This window comes from Gopherus evgoodei, chromosome 9, assembly GCF_007399415.2.
Source record: "Gopherus evgoodei ecotype Sinaloan lineage chromosome 9, rGopEvg1_v1.p, whole genome shotgun sequence".
NCBI lineage: Eukaryota > Metazoa > Chordata > Testudines > Testudinidae > Gopherus > Gopherus evgoodei.
Genome location: NC_044330.1, coordinates 52,356,032 through 52,378,099, shown reverse-complemented (window position 1 = coordinate 52,378,099; position 22,068 = coordinate 52,356,032). Strand labels below are relative to the sequence as shown.

General features: G+C 45.7%; 1 protein-coding gene across 2 annotated transcripts in view; it reads right to left on the bottom strand.

The window, feature by feature from the left end:
• UBE2G2 (ubiquitin conjugating enzyme E2 G2) overlaps window positions 1-18,736 on the bottom strand; it is a 40,692-nt gene extending 21,956 nt beyond the window's left edge. The window contains exons 1-3 of one of the 2 annotated variants that reach the window (XM_030575825.1): window positions 18,629-18,736; window positions 2,215-2,250; window positions 2,068-2,113 (exon numbers count right to left, since the gene is read on the bottom strand). In XM_030575825.1, the coding sequence (XP_030431685.1) occupies window positions 2,068-2,113; window positions 2,215-2,250; window positions 18,629-18,728 (182 nt within the window). In that variant the 5' untranslated portion in view covers window positions 18,729-18,736. The remainder of the gene's footprint in view (window positions 1-2,067; window positions 2,114-2,214; window positions 2,251-18,628) is intronic. The other variant, XM_030575826.1, reaches the window with a different exon arrangement.
• Between the last annotated feature and the right edge of the window lie 3,332 nt (window positions 18,737-22,068).

Sequence of the window (22,068 nt, the reverse complement as noted above, 5' to 3'; positions counted from 1 at the left end):
CATTCCTTTGTCAACTCGAGATTGGACTATTACAACATGTTCTGCACAGACTACACCTGCATACCATCCCAAAACCGCAGCCATTGCTAGACAAGGTAGCCTGCCTACAGAGCAGCTTTCCACATGCAGCATATTACAACTGTGCCATGCCAGCTTCATGGGTTACCCACTGACTTCTGGATAAAGTTGAAGGTGCTGATTATACCATGCCTACCCCCATATTGTCTGAGGTCCTCCCAGAAAGCTAAGGGTATGTCTACACTTGCAGAGTTTTTGCGCTGTAAGTTTCACCGGTGAAAGTAAAGCGCTGGTTTGTGTACTCACTTAATTCTTCAGGTGTCAGAGAATGTTTACATTAGCAGCACTTCCATTGCTGATGAGAGCAGTGCTGTAGGGCAGCTATCCCACAGTGCAGCTCTCTCCAGTTCGACAATGGGCCTTGTGGGAAGAGGAGGGTGATCGCATGGCATCCTGGGTCCCTGCACAGCCTCCTCTCCCCAAACACTGATAAGCTCCAATAGCTCAGCATTGCTCCATGCAGGGGACCCTTTGCTCGGGCAGCAGACATTGTCACCTGGCCAGATAAGTGAGCACTTGCCATGAAAACAGGAAGTGGAGTTTCAAAGTTCCTGGGGCTTTACAGGGGGAGGGGTGGATATCTGTTTACCTGGCATCAGAGCAGCAGTGTTACTGGCCAGAGTGGTCACTTAGGCATAGTGGGATATCCTCTGGAGGCTAAAAGCGGTATAAACAGGAAGAACGTGTCTTCACTTGCACATCACCGCAAAAGCATCACCAGTAAGAGCTGTATGCCTCTCGTGGAGGTGGTTTTCTTTTTGCGGTGAAACTTCTGAGTCTCACCGCAAAAAGTCATTGGCAAATGCAGATGCTCCCATGGTTTTTGCGCAAAAAAGGGACTTTTTCTCCTTTAAATGGCAAGTGTAGACATGCCCTAAGTAAACATCTATATGTTCTAGAGACAATGCCTATGGATCCTGTATGCTCCTGTCGTGGAAAAACGACCACGCGTTGTGTTTGGTCAGAACAAGCCTGAGGCTTCCTTTATTGAATACAAGTGCGCAGGGGGTGACAGCTATCGGAGCTGCCCCCCCGATTCAAGGAACAAACAAGCTTTTAAAGCTTAAAACCACAAACAAATTATACATACTTTTGTCTTAATTACCTTATTTGGAATACATTGCAAAATTAATACAGCTTAAAAGCAAAAAGAATAATCATATTTCCTTATTTGGCCTTTCCTGTTGTTATTTAGTCTGTTTTTTTTGCGGTTTGACTTTTCTAACAGCACTATTGCGGTTATATATTTCTTAAGCTTGGCTACTGCAAATTGTTCCACCCCCTTATGCCCTTTATACACAGAAAGCCATTTTTCTATTCTGGGGACTTTACATTCGGCTCCTTATACACAGAAACATACCTGGCCAAACATACCTAAAGGCCTACCAGCTTGACCAGAGTTTTAAGGCCCCTTTAGATTTTTCTTCACACTCCGTAACAGTAAATGTGGAGCTTGCCAGATCATTCTGGCACTTTGGTTAAGTGCTGGAGGGGGCAAAAAGAAAATTTTGGAGATGAAAGGAAAACAGATGTAACACTGGCAAACTGTCTGTTTTCTTCTGCTTATAATGTGAGAAATCTGTCCCTGTTTTGTTGAATTTAGTTACCTGCACATTCTGTTTTTCAAGTTATTTATGTACACATTAAGTCGATGTGATGCCAGCAGTGATCCCTGGGGTATGCCACTACACTCAGCACACTACTTCACTGGGCCAGCATCACAAACTTTTATTATTCCTTCAACAATATGACCATCAGCATAAGATGACTCAAATGCAAATGTTCCGTTTTCAAATTCACATCATGGACTGATGGCGGAGAGGCTCCCAACTTCCCCCTGTGAATACAAACTGGGCAGATTGCATGGCGTTCTCTTTTATGCAAGAATATACAGACTGAATTAAGATTTTCTGTATTAATGCTCTCCTTTATGACAAGCTAAAAGTTAAATGTAAGATGAAGTTTAGCTCCAAAGGAGTATCAACTCACATGATCAAGGCTTCCCATTCAAAGAAGTTTTCTTCATTCATAGGCCCTATTCAACAACAACAACAAAAAAAAAAGATACATCATTGCTTTACGAACAACAGTCAATGCCACATACCTATATCACATGAATTCTATATAGCTCCTTACCTGCTACTATTCCTTCTGGTGGATTCAGGGTTAACTCTAAAATTCAGAATTAAAAGAAGATTGTTATTGATACAGTAGTTTCTTTATATTAATGAAAATTCATGAAAATTCAAAGAATAAGACATTTAACCTATCAACTGGATTGCTGTAGCTCAGCATGCTAATTCCTGACAAGCAGTAACAGCCAATCAGACATCAGGAAAAACTTGGGAATGTTCCAATTCCTCCTATTGGTTGTCTACTTTCCTCATCAGTTGAGCCTTCCAGAGAAGAAATACCAAAACATCGAGCTCACAGAACTAAACCACTTCATGAACTAACACAATCACCAACTTTCTAGCCAATCTGGCTTTAAAACTTTTCCTGAAAGCCCAATACACATCAGTTTGAACTTGAAGGGGAAAACCACTGCTCCACACAAACACAGAAAACATACACCCTTTTTGAAGGTGGGATATTCTGAATCAGCACACAGAGCTACTAAAGTTAAATGAACAGGGAAAGACTTTACTCCTTCCTGCAGCTCCCATCGGTTGAGAATGGCAAACCACTGCCACTGGGAGCTGAGGGGCTTCACGCCTGCGAACGCTCCAGGTAAACAAAATGTCCAGACCTGCTAGAGGCTTACCCTAATGGGCCTGGAGCCAAAGTTTGCCAACCCCTGAAATATAGAGTCAGCTTATGAAAGGGTCATACAGTTTTTGCTATTTTTACCTAACCATCTGGGGTGGGGGGTCGGCTTATAAACGAGCAGGCTAATATATGGTAATTTCTGATCAGAATAAAAACTTCATAGAGAGTGATCCTGATTTGAGTTGAAAAGGTTATGAATACACTGAAACACACGGTTTTTCAAATTATTTTAGCTCTGTGGTACACCTGGAAGATGAATTTACAAAAGAGGCTCTCTAGCCTGCCAGCTCTCTGCATAAAAAACAATACAATGAAAGCCATTAAGGAATAGGATTCAAAGGGGAAGAGTCAAGCCAAGGGGTTCAAAGAATTATTTCTCTTTGTCTTGCCAAGTACAGTTCAGTGTCAAGCTGGTAAATGACATCACCAATGTATGGCATTATACATGGCCTGTGGGAGCTCTGAGCCTATCAACTCAACATCAGAATACTTCTGACATTTCCCACAATTACATGCATCCTTCTAGGTGGGATTTTCCACTTCTGAAAGGGAGAGCAGTGTTCAGATCTCAGTCTCTGTGCTCACAGAGGCGAATGAGACTTCTGTTGCTCAGTCAGGGCCTAGTTAGGAGTTAATAGCTATGAAAGGAGTTGTGAAGGATGCTCTGTATAGCACTCCTACCCCAAAGAAACCTATACCAACACAAGGTACTGGGGACAGTGTGGGTAAAATCCTATGGGACAAAATAAAGTATTTATGAAGATGCAGACTCAACCCTTCACCTCACCTGGCTAGGCTCTGTCCCTCCCCCTCTCAACAGAAATGGGTGTGCACCACATTAGGGCAGCAAGCACAAGGCAGCTGTGTGGGATTAGGCCTACCAAGTCCTCAAGGAGGAAAGCTGCAGGGTCTTGAACTCACATCATTCTGACAGCCATTTTCTGTTGATTATTTTTGGGGGAGGGGGTACCCCCCTTTTGCACTTCCAGGATTCTCTCTCACACTGCCAGAGTTTATACCATTTAAAGGCCATTTGGGAATCCCAGCTTTCAAATGCTATACAGCATTAATCTCTAGCAAATATCATATTGCCTCTATATAAATCCATGGTATGCCCACATCTTGAATACTGAGTGCAGATCTGGTCGCCCCATCTTAAAAAAATTGGAAAAGGTACAGAAAAGGGCAACAAACATGATCAGGAGTATATAACAGCTTCCATATGAGGAGAGATTAATAAAACTGGGGCTTTTCAGCTTGGAAAAAAGATGACTAAGGGAGGATATGATAGAAGGCTATAAAATTATGACTGGTGTGGATAAAGTAAATAAGGAAGTGCTATTTACTCCTTATAATACAAGAACTAGGGATCACCAAATGAAATTAATAGGCAGCAGGTTTAAAACAAACAAAAAAGTATTTCTTCACACAACTCACTGTTAACCTATGGAACTCTTTGCCAGAAGATGTTGTGAAGGCCAAGACTATGGCAGGGTTAAAAAAAAGAACTAGATACATTCATGGAGGATAGGTCCATCAATGGCTATTAGCCAGGATGGGCAGGGAGGGTGTCCCTAGCCTGTTTGCCATAAGCTGGGAATGGCTGATAGCAGAAGGATCACTTGATGATTACCTGTGCTGTTAATTCCCTCTTAAGTACCTGGCATTGGACACTGTCAGAAGACAGGATACTGGGCTAGATGGACCATTGGGCTGGACCATTGGGCTGACCCTGTATGGTTCTTCTAATGTTAGCTTGTGAAGCATTAGCTGTTAAAATTACATCAGAACAGAAGTGGACTAAAAAGCAAGATCGTAATCAAAAGTACACGATTTAAAAAAGCACACAGCTTGAACAAGATCCCAAATGCAGGATTTGTAAAAAACACAAGCCCATATTTTTTTTTATTTTTATCTTATCACTACCCACTGCAGTCAGAGGCAGAAGGCTCCATAACCCATTACTAATCCCTGGAGTTATTTATGCACTCATGTTTTGTGTTAAGAGTTAAGATTTTCTAATTCGTTTTTAAGCTTGAATGAATTAACCATCCCATTTAAGAGCTATTCATATGCAAGTATAGTGTCTCCACTGAACATTTATGGTGCCCACAATGACCACTAATGCATGTTGGGGATGCCCAAGTTTTTAGAAAAGGTTTATTTTATTAGGTATAAAATAGTTATGGTCCAAATAAACCCTGATTTAACTATAACGGGGGTACAAGCATACCAAGAATCTGCATTTTAATCAAGCCTGATTATGTTCTTAAATGATCCGCTGAACAATACACCTTCTGAAAACTTTATAACACCCTTATCAGTTAATTTGAAGGTATGCAAAACTACTAAAGACAAACTACTTGGGAAATACATATTCTCCCCTTGGTGCAGGTAAATGATAGGACTCTGGTCTGAGATTCTACTTCCCACTCTGCCATTTCCCTATTATTGTATTCAATGTTGTTGTAGCCCTATTCTGTGACTTTGGGTAAGTCTCTCCCTCCATCAGTTTCCCCATATGTAAAATAGGGACAATGATGCTTACTTTCCTTTGCAAAGCACTGAGACCTATGGATGAGGATACTTAGCTGTTATATAGTAAATATTATTTATTATTATACAAGGTGGATAAAAATCAAATACTTTTTTTTTAATCAAAAAAAGATTTTTTTAAATCGGATTTTTTTATAAAATGCTTTTTGAGGAAAAACCTATCTTAAGGTAGTTTTAATTAAGTCACATTATAGCTCAAAGATATCTCATCATGGAATAGGGAATATAAATTCTAATTCTATAGTATGAGACAATACAGTCATGTAATGTTTAAGAAAAGTTTTGTAAATGAGTTTCAATAGTTCACGGATTAGGGAACCCATTTTATGGGGTTTCTGGGGCTTCTGTATAGATTATTTAGGTTAATCTTTTTATTAACCCAGTGGGACTCAGTGCTCAGTGTAGAAGACACTAACAAAGATGCTTAGTTTTGCAGTTCTCAAAATAAAAAAAAAATTTCCATCATCCAGAAACAACCATAGATAAGTTTGTGATGAGAACCAGCAGATTACAAAAAGAGGTAATTGATGAAAAATTGCCCGGTTTGTTTATGCAACAAACTCTCCTTTCCGTATGATTGTGAACCTACACTTCATTAACATGGTTCAGTCATTAAAACCAGGATACAGTACACCCAACAGAGCAGATGTTGCAGGCAAATTGCTGGATAAAGTGTATGGAAGAGAAATTGAGCAGTGTGCAAAAGGCCTAGAGGGAAAAATTGTTAACCTGAGTCTTGATGGGTGGAGCAATGTCAACAATGATCCTGTTCTATGTGCTTGTGTGACAACAGAAGAAGGGAATGTCTTCCTTACAGAAACAATTGACACATCAGGAAATGCGCACACAGCAGAATACTTACAAGAAGTAGCAGTAAAAGCTATAACAAACTGTGAAAAAAAAATTCAAATGTCTAGTACTCAGCTTGGTCACAGACAATGCTGCAAATGTATTCAAGATGAGAAGAAATTTAGAAGAGAGTCCCAAGCTAATAACATACGGTTGCAGTGCTCATTTGATGTACCTCTTAGCCAAAGGCTTCAGTGTTCCAGAAATAAAGGCTAATATTGTTGAAATTGCAAAATACTTCTGTAACAATCACTTTGCAGCAGCTGCTCTGAAAAAAATGGGAGGAACCAAGCTAACTCTCCCACAAGACGTGTGATGGAACTTAGTAGTGAACTGTTTTGAGCACTAGAGCAAGAACTGGCCTAATCCGATATCAGTTTGTGAACAAAATTGTGAAAAAAACACATAGCACTGTCCGAGCAAAAGTTCTCAACATTGGGCTTAAGAGAAATACTGAACACATGCTGAGTACCCTGAAGACTATTTCTGTAGCCTTAAACAAAATGCAGGGAAATTGTTGTTTTATTGCTGATGCTGTTGAAATTTGGAAGGAACTGAGTGAGATCTTAAAAAGAGAAACATGCACTGACAGTTAAATTACAAGCATTAAAAAAACAAACGGGACAAGCACAATCTCCAGCTCATTTTCTTGCAAACATTCTCAATACTTGGTACCAGGGTCAAACCTTAACTGCTGAAGAAGAGGAGTTGGCTATGACACGGACATCCAGCAATCATCCCTCCATAATGCCAACTACAATAAACTTCAGAGCTAAGGGTGAACCATTCAAGAAATATATGTTTGCTGGTGATGTTTTAAAGAAAGTCACATCAGTGAACTGCTGGAAGTCACTTAAGCACTTGGCTTCAGAGACTGCTGAAGCGATAATCTCGCTTTTAACAGCAGTAGCTTCTTCTACCAGTGTAGAAAAAATATTTTCTTCCCTTGGACTAATTCATTCCAAACTGAGAAATTGTTTGGGATCTGAAAAAGCAGGAAAGCTTGTTTTTCTTTTCCAGATTATGAACAAACAGGAAAATGAAGGTGAAGATGGCTGAGTTAGCTGCAGAAGCCAATATTTTAAGTTTCTCATGTTGACCTGGCTGACACAGTCAATTTAATTTTTGGTTTTGTTTTCTAAATTTAACTATTTTAGTTAAAAACAATTTTAACAAAAACAAACCTGATTTTAAAAAACTTGAAGGTTTAACTAAATTAAAAAATTCATATGCTTGTTTAGTTAAAGAAAGAAGAAAAAAATCCAGAATACATAATGTTGTTGTTGTTTTAGTTAAATAAAACAATTTAAATGTCTGTCTGGTGATGTTCTTCTCCTAATACAACATGGAAAGAAAATCCTCCAAATATTAATGATTAACCTGTTGAACTGGAGATAGTTCACCTCCCATTGACTTCATAAATATCTGCTTCAATTAACTTTGGCAAATGAAATAACCAAACAATCATTCATTTTCTGATATAGCTGTAAAACTAATCTGAAAAGTTTTCAAAATAAATCACTTCTAAAAATGAAACCTACATCTATCTCTGAATTGTGAAGAATATGTATTAAGGTTAGAACAACCAACAAGAATGCACTTTTATGTAGAAATCCATGATTAAATCGAGTCTTCCTGAGTCGTGATTTAAATCAATTTGATTTCAATCAAATCCACCCTGCTACTATAGCCTCCACTAGAGATGGCAGAAACATTCTCCGTCCTGAACTCACCCATGCTATTTATTACAGTTCCCTCTTGTGGTAAGTGAATCCATTATCACTACTTGGGGGTAAGCTTAAGTGTTTTATGACACTATCTCCTACATTTTTAACATGTTCTCTTCCTTATTTAATGAGCAGTAGCAGCTAATCACAACCTGTCCAGGGCAATGCTGGATTTTTCTCTTTTTGCTCCAGATGGACTCTTTCCAATTTTAAGAACAGAGTGCAATAGTGTGCAAACTGAAATGAAGTTGGTTTATGTCCTGAAGCATAAAGGATTATATCTCTTCTAATAGTTTTTTTTTTTAAATCCTGTCTAATGTAATCGCAGATGTTCTCTGCCATATAAATGTCTAATTTTTTTCTTAATTCTAATAGGTCAGGGGTGGGCAAACTTTTTGGTCTGAGGGCCACATTGGGGTTACAAAACTGTATGGAGGGCCCAGTAGGGAAGGCCGTGTCTCCCCAAACAGCCTGATCCTTGCCCCTCTCTCACCCCTCCCACTTCCTGCCCCAGCTCCCCCCCTCAGAACCTCCTGACCCATCCAACCCCCCCCCACTCCTTGTCCCCTGACCACCCCCCCGGGCATCCCCTCCACTCAAATGCCCCCCTGGAACCCTACCCACTATTCACCCCCCCTTGTTCTCTGACTGCCCCCCTATCCACACCCCCACCCCCTGACAGGCCCCCTGGAACTCCCACACCTATCCACCCCCCACCCCTCTATTCCCCATCCCCTGACCGCCCCCCTCCAGAACCTCTGCCCCATCCACCTGCCCCCTGCTCCCTGTCTGCACTCTGGAACCCCTTGCCCCTCATCTAACCCTCTCCCTCTCCGCCTCCTTCCCATGCCACACAGAGCAGCATGTCTGGCAGCCGCACCGCCTGGCCGGAGCCAGATACGCTGCTGCGTTGCCCTATGGGAGCATGCAGCCCCGCTGCCCAGAGTGCTGCCCGTGCGGCGGCATGGCTGCGGGGGAGAGGCGATAGCAGGGGAGGGGCGACAGCAGGGGAGGGGCCAGGGGCTAGCCTCCCTGTCCAGGAGCTCAAGGACTGGGCAGGAGGGTCCCACGGGCCGGATGTGGCCCGTAGTTTGCCCACCTCTGGACTAGGCCCTTGCCCTCAATTATATCTAGTGATAATAAATTCCACAGATTAAACACCTCGATTTTTAAAAGGAAACACTTATATTAAACACGACTACTGTGTAGTTCTATGGTTCTAATGATATAAAAGAATTCCATTTTACAGATGTGAAAATTCAGACACAGGAGCGTACAGAGCTGCCTGAGATCATATAGTGCGTTACTGGCAAATCTGGCGATATGTCTACACTAAAAATGCTACAGCAGCAGCACCATAGTAGCACTGCAGCATAGACACTACAGAGATGGAAAGGATTCCTTTACTACTGCAGTAAATCCACCTTTCCAAGAGCCAGTAGCTACATTGACAGAAGAATTCCTACCAGTCTCTATGCCAAGGCTTAGGTCGGCTTAATTACATCACATACGCCATGAGCAATGTAGTTAAGCCAACCTTACTTTGTAGCCTAGACCAGCCCCGGGAAGAGGATTCCAATCTACTAACTCTCACATGCATCAACCAAAAAAATGCTTTCCCTCAAAAACGACATTCAACCAATTTCAGATTTAACACAGCACAAAATCCAGGACATTTAGGCCAGGTTTACACCATAAATTTACACCTGTATAACTATAGTGCTCAGGGGTGTCAAAAATTATCACGCCCCGCTCCCCACCAATTGAGTTACACCAACCTCACCCATAGTGTAGATAGCACTGTCGATAGGAAAGCTTCTCTCATAGACATAGCTACCACCTCTCAGAGAGGTGGGTTAACCACACCAATGGGAGCAGCTCACCTGTCAGCCTAGTAGCGTCTTAACTTCCCGATGTTTCTGACTTTAGTGCCCAACCATGCAGCAAGCTGCAATTATTTGACTGGCACAAGCAGAATGGCCAGTCAGGAGTCTGAAGCACACAATGCCCATATGATTCAAGGAGGCTGACGTAGTTTTCCAAAGCAGTGAAAGACATGCACACAGGGCAAAAAAACTAACCGCTTAAACCAATGTGCAGAGAATGGAACAGGATCTCTGCTTCATTCAACAGACACTGATAACGAGGTAATGTTCGTCAGAAAATGTGCATCTTCCCAGTGCACAAACATGCAGCTTTGCATAGAATATGTTTTAAAAAAATCCTACCTGCATACATAAGCAATTTGGAAACACTGCTATCTCCCAAATAAAAATAAATTTTCACCAGAAATCAAAAAGGAGTATTGCCATACAAAACTTTGAACTCTATACCCCAGCCATTCTGCCAACAGAGCTCTTCAAAAAATTGGTTCAAGAATTTATTTACATCATATAAAAATGGGGAAAGTTTGCTATTGTTGTCTTTTACTTGCTCATTCAGAAATGACAACCAATTTTTTTTTTTACTTACACTATAAAAATAATACACACACACACAGGCAGAGAATATTTCTGGAAAAATTTCAGCCCAACATATTAAAGTCCCTAAACATTACGAAAAACTGAAAACAAAGGATTATAATGCTCATGCAACCTTAAGTACAGATGTAAATAAAGCACCAGCTAGCCTATAATTGCACAATTCTAGCAGATAACTGACTAAACTAAAAAAAGGAATGATTTAACTTCTTTTACAAGACCAGAGATGCTGGAAGGGGAGTTGCTATTTTACAAAAATCAGATTAAGGCCCCAATCCTACAAACACACACACACTTCACTACCCTATGACATGAATGGGACCACTCACAGGAGTAAAGATAAGCATGCTGATGTTTGATGTATCAAGGTCTTAATTTTTATGCCACAAAAATGCACTAACATAAGCAACTTCTCTAGATCGCACTAAAAAAAGTCAAGGAAATAAAACAAAACTAAAAATTTAAAAAAAAAAACTCAAAGCAAGAATTTCAGAGATAGTGCACTAGGAAAAAAACAAACAAGCCAAACTGGTATTTGTCATAATTAGGGAAAATATTGGGAAGAGGGGAGAAATCAGATAAAAATAGATATATATTTATAAAAAGCTTTCCCCAGCAGCAGAGCCTCTTAACTTCAGTTTACACACTAGTTACCTTATAATCCATATCCAATAGAAGCAGAATAGCACAATAAGGGGATCTAACTTTAGGATTATTAACAAACTTTTACAATATTTTTACTTTTGAAATCTATTTTGGGCTAAAGAAAAATACTAGAGGACAACTATAATTGGGTGTTCACTTGTTCATCATTAGCATAAAACATCAGCAAAAGGCGTGAAGAAGATTTATGGTCTAGATTTACCTCTGCTTTTTGTAACAAAATCTTAATAAAGAAGAGGCTAGCTAGGAAAGTTATTGTCTGCATAAGCAGTTTTACTTTGTTCAAATGTTAGAAGATAGATCAATTAATGGTTTACAAGGACTGACAATTACATGCCTCGGAGAAAAAACATGTCAGACTTACAGTTACCATTTTCCAAGAGACACTTAGAGTTTTGATAATAAACTACACCACTTAGAAAGTCGGGGAATTTGGGGTACAGTGTGGCAAACTTTTCTGCTTGTGTCTCCATAGGTGAAATCATTACACAGTAAATTAATTACTGTAGATTACATTAATTGTTCACAAGACTACATTCCATTATAGTATGGAAGCCTCTTCTCAAGGAACACTCAGCACTGGAATAGCATATGTTGCAGATCATGACTGAGATGTACCGGCAGAGCTGTGCAAACAATACACATAGAATGCTGTGATGTTATATGATTAAAATATGACCATTGTTGCTACCATTGTTATATAAATACAGCAAATCTTAAACAAAGTACTGGTATAATCATCTATGGAAAAGTTATGATTTGCTGAATATGGTTATCCTATTTTGTATCTGAAGTTATGAATATTGACTATGTTCCTGTATTTCAAATGTGTTTGCTCCTGCAGTAAAACCCATAAGGTAGTTTATATCTAGTCCAGCCAGCACATTGTGAATGGAGCATTCAAGTGATGGCCCATCAACGAACACAATGGCCCATGGAAGAAACCTAATGGGCTTTCCTGAGTATGGGTAATGGCTGCCCTGACCAATCAAAGCATCCAAGGGCACATGACTAGACCATATGGTACTAAATTTCATCTTGTGTGCTTGTATTTTTCCCACAAACTATGCCACGGGCTTTGTTTGGGACAATGAATTTTCCCTCCAGATGGCAGAAGCAATAAAAGGCCCTGGAAACATCTCCATTTTGCCTCTTTCCTGCTCTGATCTCTGGACTATGGACTTATACTAATGGGAGCATTTTAACCAAGTACTGAGGACCTTCCAATGATTTGGGAGCAACCAGATATTTAGCCAGTTAACAGTTTATGCCATCACTGCTTTAAACCTAATCCAAAAACTTTGCAATTATTGTACGTATTTGATTCCTTTAACCAATTTTAACTCTCACCTTTCTTTTTATAAATAAGCCTTTAGATGGTAGATACTAAAGCATTGGCTGTAAGCGTGAATTTGAGTGAGATCTGAAATATTCATTAACTTGATGGGTAGTATGTCCGATCATTTGGGATTGGTAGAACTTTTAATATGATAAACAAGATTTTCAGTAATCCTCATCATATTTGACTTGGCTGTGTGGGTGGAAGCCCACGGCTGAGCTGCTTTAAGGGAACTGCATTTTGGCTTCTGGGTAATCAGTAAGGTATTATAGAAGTGTTTTGTTGCTATCTTGGTGGAGCTAAGTATTGAAATAACCACCAGTCTGGGGGATTGTCTGCATCATTCTTTGCAGTTTGCCCTAACTGAGCAATCGCAGCGTGGCTCCCCCAAGACCTTAGCCACAAGTGTCTACCTCTGTTATGCCCAACTCTTTTTAACGTTATTAAGCTCATATTTTCATGAACCACAGTTCAGTTAGAAGTTTCAGACAACAGAAGATCTATGTTTTTTTACATTAGGAGAGCTACTTAAAAAAAGGAACACTTAAGCTCCCATGCAGGGACTAATCCAGAGATGGGCAAAGTACGGCCCATGGGCCACATCTGGCCTGCGGGACCGTCCTGCCTGGCCTCTGAACTCCCAGCCGGGGAGGCTAGCCCCTGGCCCCTCCGCTGCAGCCTCACCTCACTGCACCACCGGGCAGCTCAGCATCAGTGCACCCCCCGGGGGGAGGGGTGGGGGAGGCAGGAGAGAGCAGGGAGGGAGGCTCGCCCGCAGCCTCAGGGGAGCAGATGGGAGGTCCAGGCGGCAGGAGCGCTGCAAACGTGGCCAGAGGACACAGGAGGAGCACCGGGCGGCCACACAGCCGACCGGAGAGAAGCGGCGCTTTAAAGGAGAAACTGCCACTACTCTCCAGCTGTGAGGCTGCCCTTGCTCCTCCTGAGTCCTCTGCCCATGTTCGCAGGGCCACACTCCAAAACGGGTAAGGGGGGGGGGTTGGATAGGGGGTTGGGTTCTGCGGGACAGTTAGGGGCAGGGGGTCCTGGGAGGAGGCGGTCAGGGTCCCAGGATGTGGGGTGGTGTCCTGGGGGGGATCCCACGAGGGGGCAGTCAGGGGACGGTGGGGGTTGGAGTCCTGAGGTGGGGGTTAGGGGCAGGGAGTCCCAGGAGGGGGCAATCAGGGGACAAGGAATGTGGGGGTTGGATGGAGCAGGGGTTCTGAGAGGGGCAGTCAGAGGGTGGAAAGTGGGAGGGGGTGGAGAGGGGGGTGGGGGCAGGCTGCTTGGGGAGGCACAGGCTTCCCTACCCGGCCCCTCATACAATTTCGCAACCCCCATGTGGCCCTCTGGCCAAAAAGTTTGCCCACCCCTGGACTAATCCTTCCCCTCCTCTCGCCCAAGATCAGAAGTGTATCTAATGCTTCGGAAGGGTGCAAGAGAACTTTGGTATCTAGGGCTGTCAATTTAAACACTGTCAGATGTATCAAAATCAGCAGCAGCACGAACAGACTTCACCTTTGCCCATAAGTAGCAGACTGCAGATATCAGAGTAGTTCACTCTTCATGCCCATACAATCCTCATCCTCACTGAGAGCCAACAAGGGCCCCTGATAAGTGCCTGCTCATCATGCAGCTTTGGGACACGGATACGCGCACACTATGAAAGGGACCGAGGCTATGGGCATTGCTACATTTGCGAGTCAGAGCGCATTAAAGCAGCCCCAGGCACTCTAACTCACGCCGCGTCCACCCTGGCAAGGCACGTAGAGCACTCTAACTTCACAGCTAGAGCGCTCCTGGTACTCCACCTCAGCGAGTGGAATAACATTTAATGCGCCCCCGCTGAAGTGCTGCAATGCCAGTGTGGACACCCTGGTCTGTTAATGCACTCTGATCGGCCTCCAGAAGTGTCCCACAATGCCTGTTATAGCCGATCTGGTCATCAGTTTGATTGCCCTGCCCTCAGGTGACCAACCATCAGACCCGCCCTTTAAATTCTTTGGGAATTTTGAAAATCCCCTTCCTGTTTGCTCAACAAGGTGTGGAGTGCTCTCAGTGATCATGCACCCAAGCACCAGGCGACCCCCAGTATGGAGCAACGGTGAGGTGCTGGACCTCATCAGTGTTTGTGGGGAGGAAGCTGTCCAGTCCCAGCTGAGCTCCAGCTGTAGGAATTACGATACCTTCAGGCAGATATCAAGGGACATGATGGAAAAGGGCCAGGGTTAAAGTGAAGGAGCTACGGAATGCCTACCGCAAAGTCATGCGGCAAACAGCCACGCCAGTGCTGCCCCGCTACCTGCTGTTTTTACGAAGACCTGGACGCGATACTTGGGGATGACCCCACTTCAACTCCAAGTACCACCATGGACACTTCAGAGCCAGTCCAACAAGGCAGGAGGAGGAGGAGCAGCAAAGCAGGAGCGAGGGTGCTGAGGAGGAGGAAGATACACCAGCATCCCTAGATGCATGCAGCCAGGAGCTGTTCTCAAGCCAGGAGGAAGGTAGCTAGTTGTGGCCAGTGCCTGGGGAAGGACAAACACCAGAGGAGGTTCCCAGTAAGCAGCTTTTATTTTGGGAAGGAAGTTATTCAGTTGAGGCTCTTGGGGCGAGGAGGGTTAGGAAGGCATGCATGCCTAGATGCGGATTAGGGCATTGATGTGCTCTCTCACATCACGGTAATCGGCCTCGGTGATCTCTTCAAAGGTCTCATCCAGAACTTGGGCAATGCGCTTGCACAGGTTTCATGGGAGAGCCACTGTGATCCTTGTCCCAATCAGACTAACATGTCCGCGTCACTGTGCCGTGAGGGGCAGGGGAACCATTGCTGCACACAAGCAAGCTGCATATGGGCCAGGGTGGGAGCTGCACTGTAGTAGAAGACCCTCCCTTGCTTCCCAGGTCACCCTCCGCAGCAAGATATCTTCCAGGAAGAACTCCTGTGGAAAATGTAGGGACAGTGTTCAGTACAGAGGTCCCCTGCAGCTGCTGGCTCTCCCCAAGGCACAGAAACTCAGAGGACAGTACAGCCATGAAAGAATGAGTCCCCCTCAACCCTGTACTTACTCACCTTTTCGGGGCTCCCGGGAGTTATGTGCACTTGCTTTAGGACAGGCAAATTATGCTATTGTGTAGATTGTGCTTGCCCTCCTTAAATACAGGGGAATCATTGCTCTGTCTGGTGTGAACAAAGCTGCCTCTGTTAAGTGTTGCATTTTGCCTTTACAGATGCAACTTTGAGAGCTCAGCCGTCCGTTTTATCACTGGCTGAGAGGCTGCAAAGAATCAGGAAGAGGCCACGTAGAAGCAAAGATGAGATGCTACATGAAGTCATGCAGCACTCACTTAATGAAAATCAAAAAGTACAGGAGTGGTGGGAGAGTGAAAGGAGTGTCCGCCAACAGAATGCAGGTCGCCAGCACCAAAGCACAGGGCAGCTGATAAGCATCATGGAGCGCCAAGCGGACTCGATCCCCACGCTCATAGCCATGCAGGTGGAGCACTACCATGCCTGCCCCCCCAACCTCCAGCCCTTGTCCCAAAACTCTTTCCCCTGTGCCCCCATGTCATCTCCAAGCCACTTTCCCCAATATCCAGGTTCTTATTGCCACCAGCTGCCTCCAACACCTGTAGCTTCACCACCCAGCCCTGAAAACTATGACCCTTACCCACTGTATTCAACCCCCATCACCATGCAGTACAGCCATCCTGAAGTGCAGCACTCATTGCGCAGCACTCCAGACAGGCCATACACAAATCTGTGATTTTACCGTTCCCCACCCCACCTCCTTCTCCTTTCTGTTTCCCAAGCAGTTGTGTTTCTTTTCAATAAATGGATATTTTTGCTTTGAAAAGATTCTTTATTATTGCATAAAATAAAAGATACCTTAGCCCAGGAAAGCAAACAGCACTGCAAGTCAGTGTATCATATGTACAAAACACAGATTACTATTCATATTGGAACCACTGCACTTCATTCCCGTGCAGGGCACCAGAGATTACTGGTGGCTTTCAGCCTCAAATTACTCCCTCAAGGCATCCCTAATCATTGCACCCCCGTCCTGGGCCCCTCTAATAGCCCTGCTCTCTGGCTGTTCAAATTCAGCCTCCAGGTGTTGAACCTCCAAATTCCATGCCTGACTGAATCTTTCATCCTTCCCTTCACAAATGTTATGGAGGGTACAGCATTCAGATATGACCACAGGGATGCTGTTATCAGCCAGGTCCAGCTTCCCATACAGAGAGCGCCAGCAGCCCTTTAAACGGCCAAAAGCACACTCCACAGTCATTCTGCACTTGCTCAGCCTGCTGTTGAACCACTCCTTGCTGCTGTCAAGGCTCACTGTGTAGGGTTTCATGAGCCACAGCATTAAAGAGTAAGCGGGGTCCTCCAAGGATCACAATGGGCATTTCGACTTCCCCTACGGAGATCTTCTGGTCTGGGAAAAAAGTTTCGGCTTGCAGGGTCCTGCCAGTGTTCCAAAAGATGTGTGCGTCATGCACCTTTCCGGGCTAGCCCGCGTTAATGTCAGTGAAACGCCCACGGTAATCCACAAGCACCTGGAGAACCATAGAGAAAAATACCCCTTTCGATTAATGTACTTGGAAGCTAGGTGGGCTGGTGCCAGAATTGTAGTATGTGTTCCATCTATTGTCCCTCTGCAATTAGGGAAACCCATTTATGCAAAGCCAGCCACGATGTCATGCACGTTACCCAGAGTCACAGTTCTTTTGAGTCGGTTGTGATTAATTGCCCTGCAAACTTGCATCAACACGATTCTAACAGTTGACTTCCCCACTCCAAACTGGTTAGCGACCGCTCGGTAGCTGTCTGGAGTTGCCAGCTGCCAGATTGCCATAGCCACCCGCTTCTCCACTCTCAGGGCAGCTCTCAATCTCGTGTCCCTGCGCCACAAGATGAGGATGAGCTCCTCACACAGTCCCACGAAAGTCGCTTTCTCATACAAAAGTTCTGCAGCCACTACTCGTCATCCCAGACTTGCATGACGATGTGATCCCACCAATCAGTGCTTGTTTAACAAACCGAAAAGTGCCATTCCACGGTGATGAGCATGTCCATGAATGCCACAAGCTCTCTCATGTTGTATGCATTACTCGAGTTGATATCATCATCGGAGTCCTCGCTGTCACTTTTGATCTTAAGGAATAACTCAACTACCAAACATGATGTGCTGGTGAGACTTCTGAAAGGGAAGACAGAGCGCGCAGTACAAAGAACGTTGAAAGATGGCGCCAATTGTGGACAGAAGCACAGGTATTGCCGGGATGTGAAATGATGCATCATGGGGCATTGGGACAGGACCGAGAATGTCCCGCACCCCCTGCCCCCTTCCCACAAGCCACAGTGCCAGAATGGGAGGAGGTGCTCTGTGGGATAGCTGCCCACAATGCACCGCTCCCAATGCCGCTGTAAGTGCTGCAAACATGGACACATCAGTGCGCTTGCAGTTTTCAGTGTGGACAGACTGCTGCGCTTTCCCTATTGCACTCTACGAAGGCTGGTTTAACTCAAAGCACTCTGCATTTGCAAGTGTAGCCATGCCCTAGTCTACACTACAGCAGCACAGCACTAAACCTACAAGAGAAAGCTCTCCCCTCAGCTGAATAATTCCTGCCTCCAAAGGAGGCAGTAGTTAAACTGGCAGGGGAATTTCTCTCACCAACACTGCGCTGTCCATCCTGGCGCTTAGGTTTACTTTGACTCCATTTCCCCACCGTCTTTGCTCGCCCACCTCGGGTGACCAGACAGCAAGTGTGAAAAACCAGGACAAGGGATGGGGGGTAATAGGCGCCTATAGAAGAAAATGCCCCGAACATCGGGACTGCCCTACAAAACAGGGACAGCTGGTCACGCTACCCCCGCCGCAGCTTCTCTGGGGCCCTTGGCACCCCCGGGGCCCCGCTGGCAGGGAAGGGGCCGCTCCTCAGCCGCGGGCCGCCCGCCAGGGAGCGCGGTCACCCGGTTCCGCCCAGGGGCCTCGCCTTGCCACGCTTCCACAGAAGCCCCGTGGGCCGGGCGAGACCTGCCCCGTGCCCGGAGCCCCTGTCCCGCGCAGGCCCGGGCCGCAGCACGGCTCCCCGGTGCGATGCCGCGGGAGGGGAAGGAAAGGAAGGCCCGGCCCGGCCCGGCCCCGCCGCTCACTCACGCTTGTACTCGGCCATCAGCCGCTTGAGCGCCGTGCCCGCCATGCGCCGCAGCCGGAGCGCGCCCCACCGCCACCAGCTTCCGGGGCAGCAGCGCACCATAGAGAGCCGGGCGGCGCGGCTAGAAGGGCCGGCCGGACCCACGCGCAGCTCCCCCTCCCTGGCGCTGCGGGGTCCGCCGGGCGCACGCGCTAGGGGCGGGGCTACTGGAGACAGAGCCCGTGGGGAGGGAGCGGCGCATCAAGACTCCGCCCTTGCGGCTGCTCCCCGGCTCCCGGAGTTCGGCCAGCTCCGCAGCGCAGCGGGATCGTTGTGCGTCGAGCGGATAGAGGGTCCCGCGCAGCCCCATGTCTGCGGGCGGGGCCGGGCGCTCAGGAGGGCCGAGTTAAGGGGATGCGGGGGTCCCGTAATACCAGACCTGGGCTGGGAGGTGCGCAGTCCAGGCCTCCCTCTTCCCCCACCCCAGAGGCTGCGGTGAGCGGCTGGGGGAGTTGTTTGAAGCAAAAGTAGACTGGGTGGGTGGTGGCCCTGGTAGCCAGCGCAAGCTGACGGGATTTCCAGCCATGGGCCTGTGCCATGAGCTGGTCTGCCTCCCAGTTGCGCCTGCGCCATGAGCTGCTCTGCCTCCCAGTTGCGCCTGGCAGCCCAGTGCTGCTTGTGGCCCCAGGCTGATAGTTTCTCCAGTACTGATGTGTCTAGTGGTGGGATGCAGAGACCCCCAACCAGGAGTGGAAAGAAGAGGAGGAGCCCCTGGCTGCAGAGAAGCCTCCCAGCTGCTGAACAGTTCCTGCCACTGATGGCTTCCACACTCCAGGCTGGTGAGGGAGTGAGCAGGGCTGTAACAGCAGAGCTGCAGAGGGCTCCCTGCATGGCCGCAGAGGCAATGATACTGGATTCCTGCAGATGCAAAGTGCAGGGAAGGCTGCAATCCTGTGAGCAGAACAGAGACCGTGGCACTCCCAGCTGGTGTGACACGGTCAGGTCTGTGACAGCGGGGCTGCAGAGGGCTCCCTGCTCTGCCCCAAGAGCCAGTTAGCAGTAGGGTGGCCTCCCTAGCAGCTAGGAACTCGTCCTCCTTCTTGCAGTCCTAGCCAGGGGTCTCTGCTGTGCCCCTCCACGACCTCCTCAGCATCTCCCATGGCAAAAGGGCTGCAGAGAGCTAGCTCCTTTTGGTCTCTGAGCCAGTGCCACCCAGTCCCTGCAGGCACACATGTCGGTGTCAGCTGAAATTGATATCTACAGACAGTTATCAATTAAAATGGAACCCTGCCAAACCTGACTATTGTAGAGCTATTGCTCTGCTATAATCTTGAGTATTGCTCATGGTATGAGGGAGAATGTGATGTGGAGGAAGTTGAGAGGTGAGTAACACTAGGCAGGGCTGCACTGTTAACACGGGGGGGGGGGGAGGAGAAATGTGCCCAGTGCTGAGGGTCAGCACACCACCTGAGCCCTGCCAGTGATGCTGTGTACAGGGGCAGAGTGGCTGCAGCTGGGGTCTTTGCACACGTTATACACCATAGCAGGGCTCAGCCTCAGATCAGAATAGGCTGGCATGAAGGGGAGACTTCAGAGCAAGCCCAGGAGAAGGTCCGTAAGACCTATGATTACCTAGATTCAGGGACTCAAACCTCGTGTCTGCCATAGACTGGAGTAGTGGCTGTGAATGGGTTGCACTATACACCTTTTCTGTAGGCTGTGCAGGAGGTGCATTTTGCTTTAAGAAGGTACAGTAACACTCTCTAACTCTGACACTTTTATAATCTGGAACATTCTGGGTTGGCAAAGTTCAGCAGTTTGCAGCTAAGCATTGCATTTTACGTGCAAATAAATTGAAAAATGTTCTATTTACTTGGTCTCTGTGATTCCAGGGCCTGCTCCTGCTGTTCCTTAGAATTCATGACAGCATTTGAGTGCTTCATGAGCACTGCTTATTCTTTATTCCTTTGCTGACTCAGCCTTATGGGAGTTGGGAGAAAATGCCCATGACCTTTTGTAATAACAACTCACATTAATAAAGCACCTTTTATGCCCAAGACTGTAATTACAGAGGTGGAGGATTTAGCATGGAAAAGCATGGCTAAATATACACACAGATTAACAAAGGCTGCCTTTCTACTTTAGCCTCTCACTGAATGCATTAGGCTGCTGATCCCAGTTTAATTCCATTAACTGCACCAGTTAGATCAGGTTTGAATTTGGAATGTGTACAAGGTTTAAGATTGCCTTATTAATAGTGATAGGCTCCAAGGCCAGAAATGACCTGTTTGAAGGTGGCTTGCCCTTTTAAGGAGTATTGGGCTCCACCTGCAGCTAATCAGATGCTGCACAGTTGATGCTGTGAGACCAAGGGTCAGGTGACAACTTGAAGATTACCTGGTATCTGAAAAAGGCAGCAAGTAGTTGTCCTGGAAAGCTGTGAAGAGTAGATAAGATTCCTGCAGAAGATTCTAGTGTAGGGTAAAATAACTCTATTTATATACAACTCTTAGGGAGGGGGAGATGATCTGCCAAGGTGAAAATTGCAAAGAGCAGGCCAAGGAGAAAGCTCATAGAATCATAAAATATCAGGGTTGGAAAGGACCTCAGGAGGTCATCTAGTGCAACCCCCTGCTCAATGCTGGACCAATCCCCAACTAAATCTTGACTCCCAGGCAGGTAGCCTGCAGGATGCAATCCAGTAACGAGTAGGTGGGTCAGAAGACACTAGTTCAGGGGGAAGGAATGTGACTAAGGTCGTATACAGTTTCATTTTAAAGACATAAAACTGAAGCGGTGAAGAACAGAGTGTAGAATCCTGAGGTTGGAGTGTTCTGTGTATGGGCTGGTGAGCTAGCACCCAACACCCTTCTGACTTCTTATGTAATACAGGCCGCAAATTTTCACTCAGATTCTTGTATCTTGGATGAAGTAGAGCATTTCTTAAAGATTTCACATGATGGAGAATCCATTACACTCTTTGGTATTTTGATTCAATGGTTAATTTACCTGCATTGTTTAAAAAAAAAACAAAAAAAAATATGCCTCCTTGGAGTTTACATTTGTCTAGTTTCTATTTCCAACCAGTGGCTTCTTTTATGGCTTTGATAGATAGATTAGAGAGCCCTGCAGGCACTCTGAGATTATGAAATGGAGTTTGCCATGCAAAATGTAACATCTCACTGAAAGATGGGAAATTCAAACTGTCCCCTAGTTTTTGGTTATTGCATACCTTGAGAGCTGTAGGCTGTCTTGCTGATCAGGCATGCATGGCTTAGCTGCAGTCATATAAAGGGAATCTGGCCACTCTACAGTGGAGTAGTAGTCTGAGGGAATACGGCAGGAATGGCCAACCTGTGGCTCTGGCGCTGCATGCAGCTCTTCAGAGGTTAATATGCGACTCCTTGCTTAGGTACTGACGCCAAGGCTGGAGCTACAGATGCTAACTTTCCAGTGTGCTGTC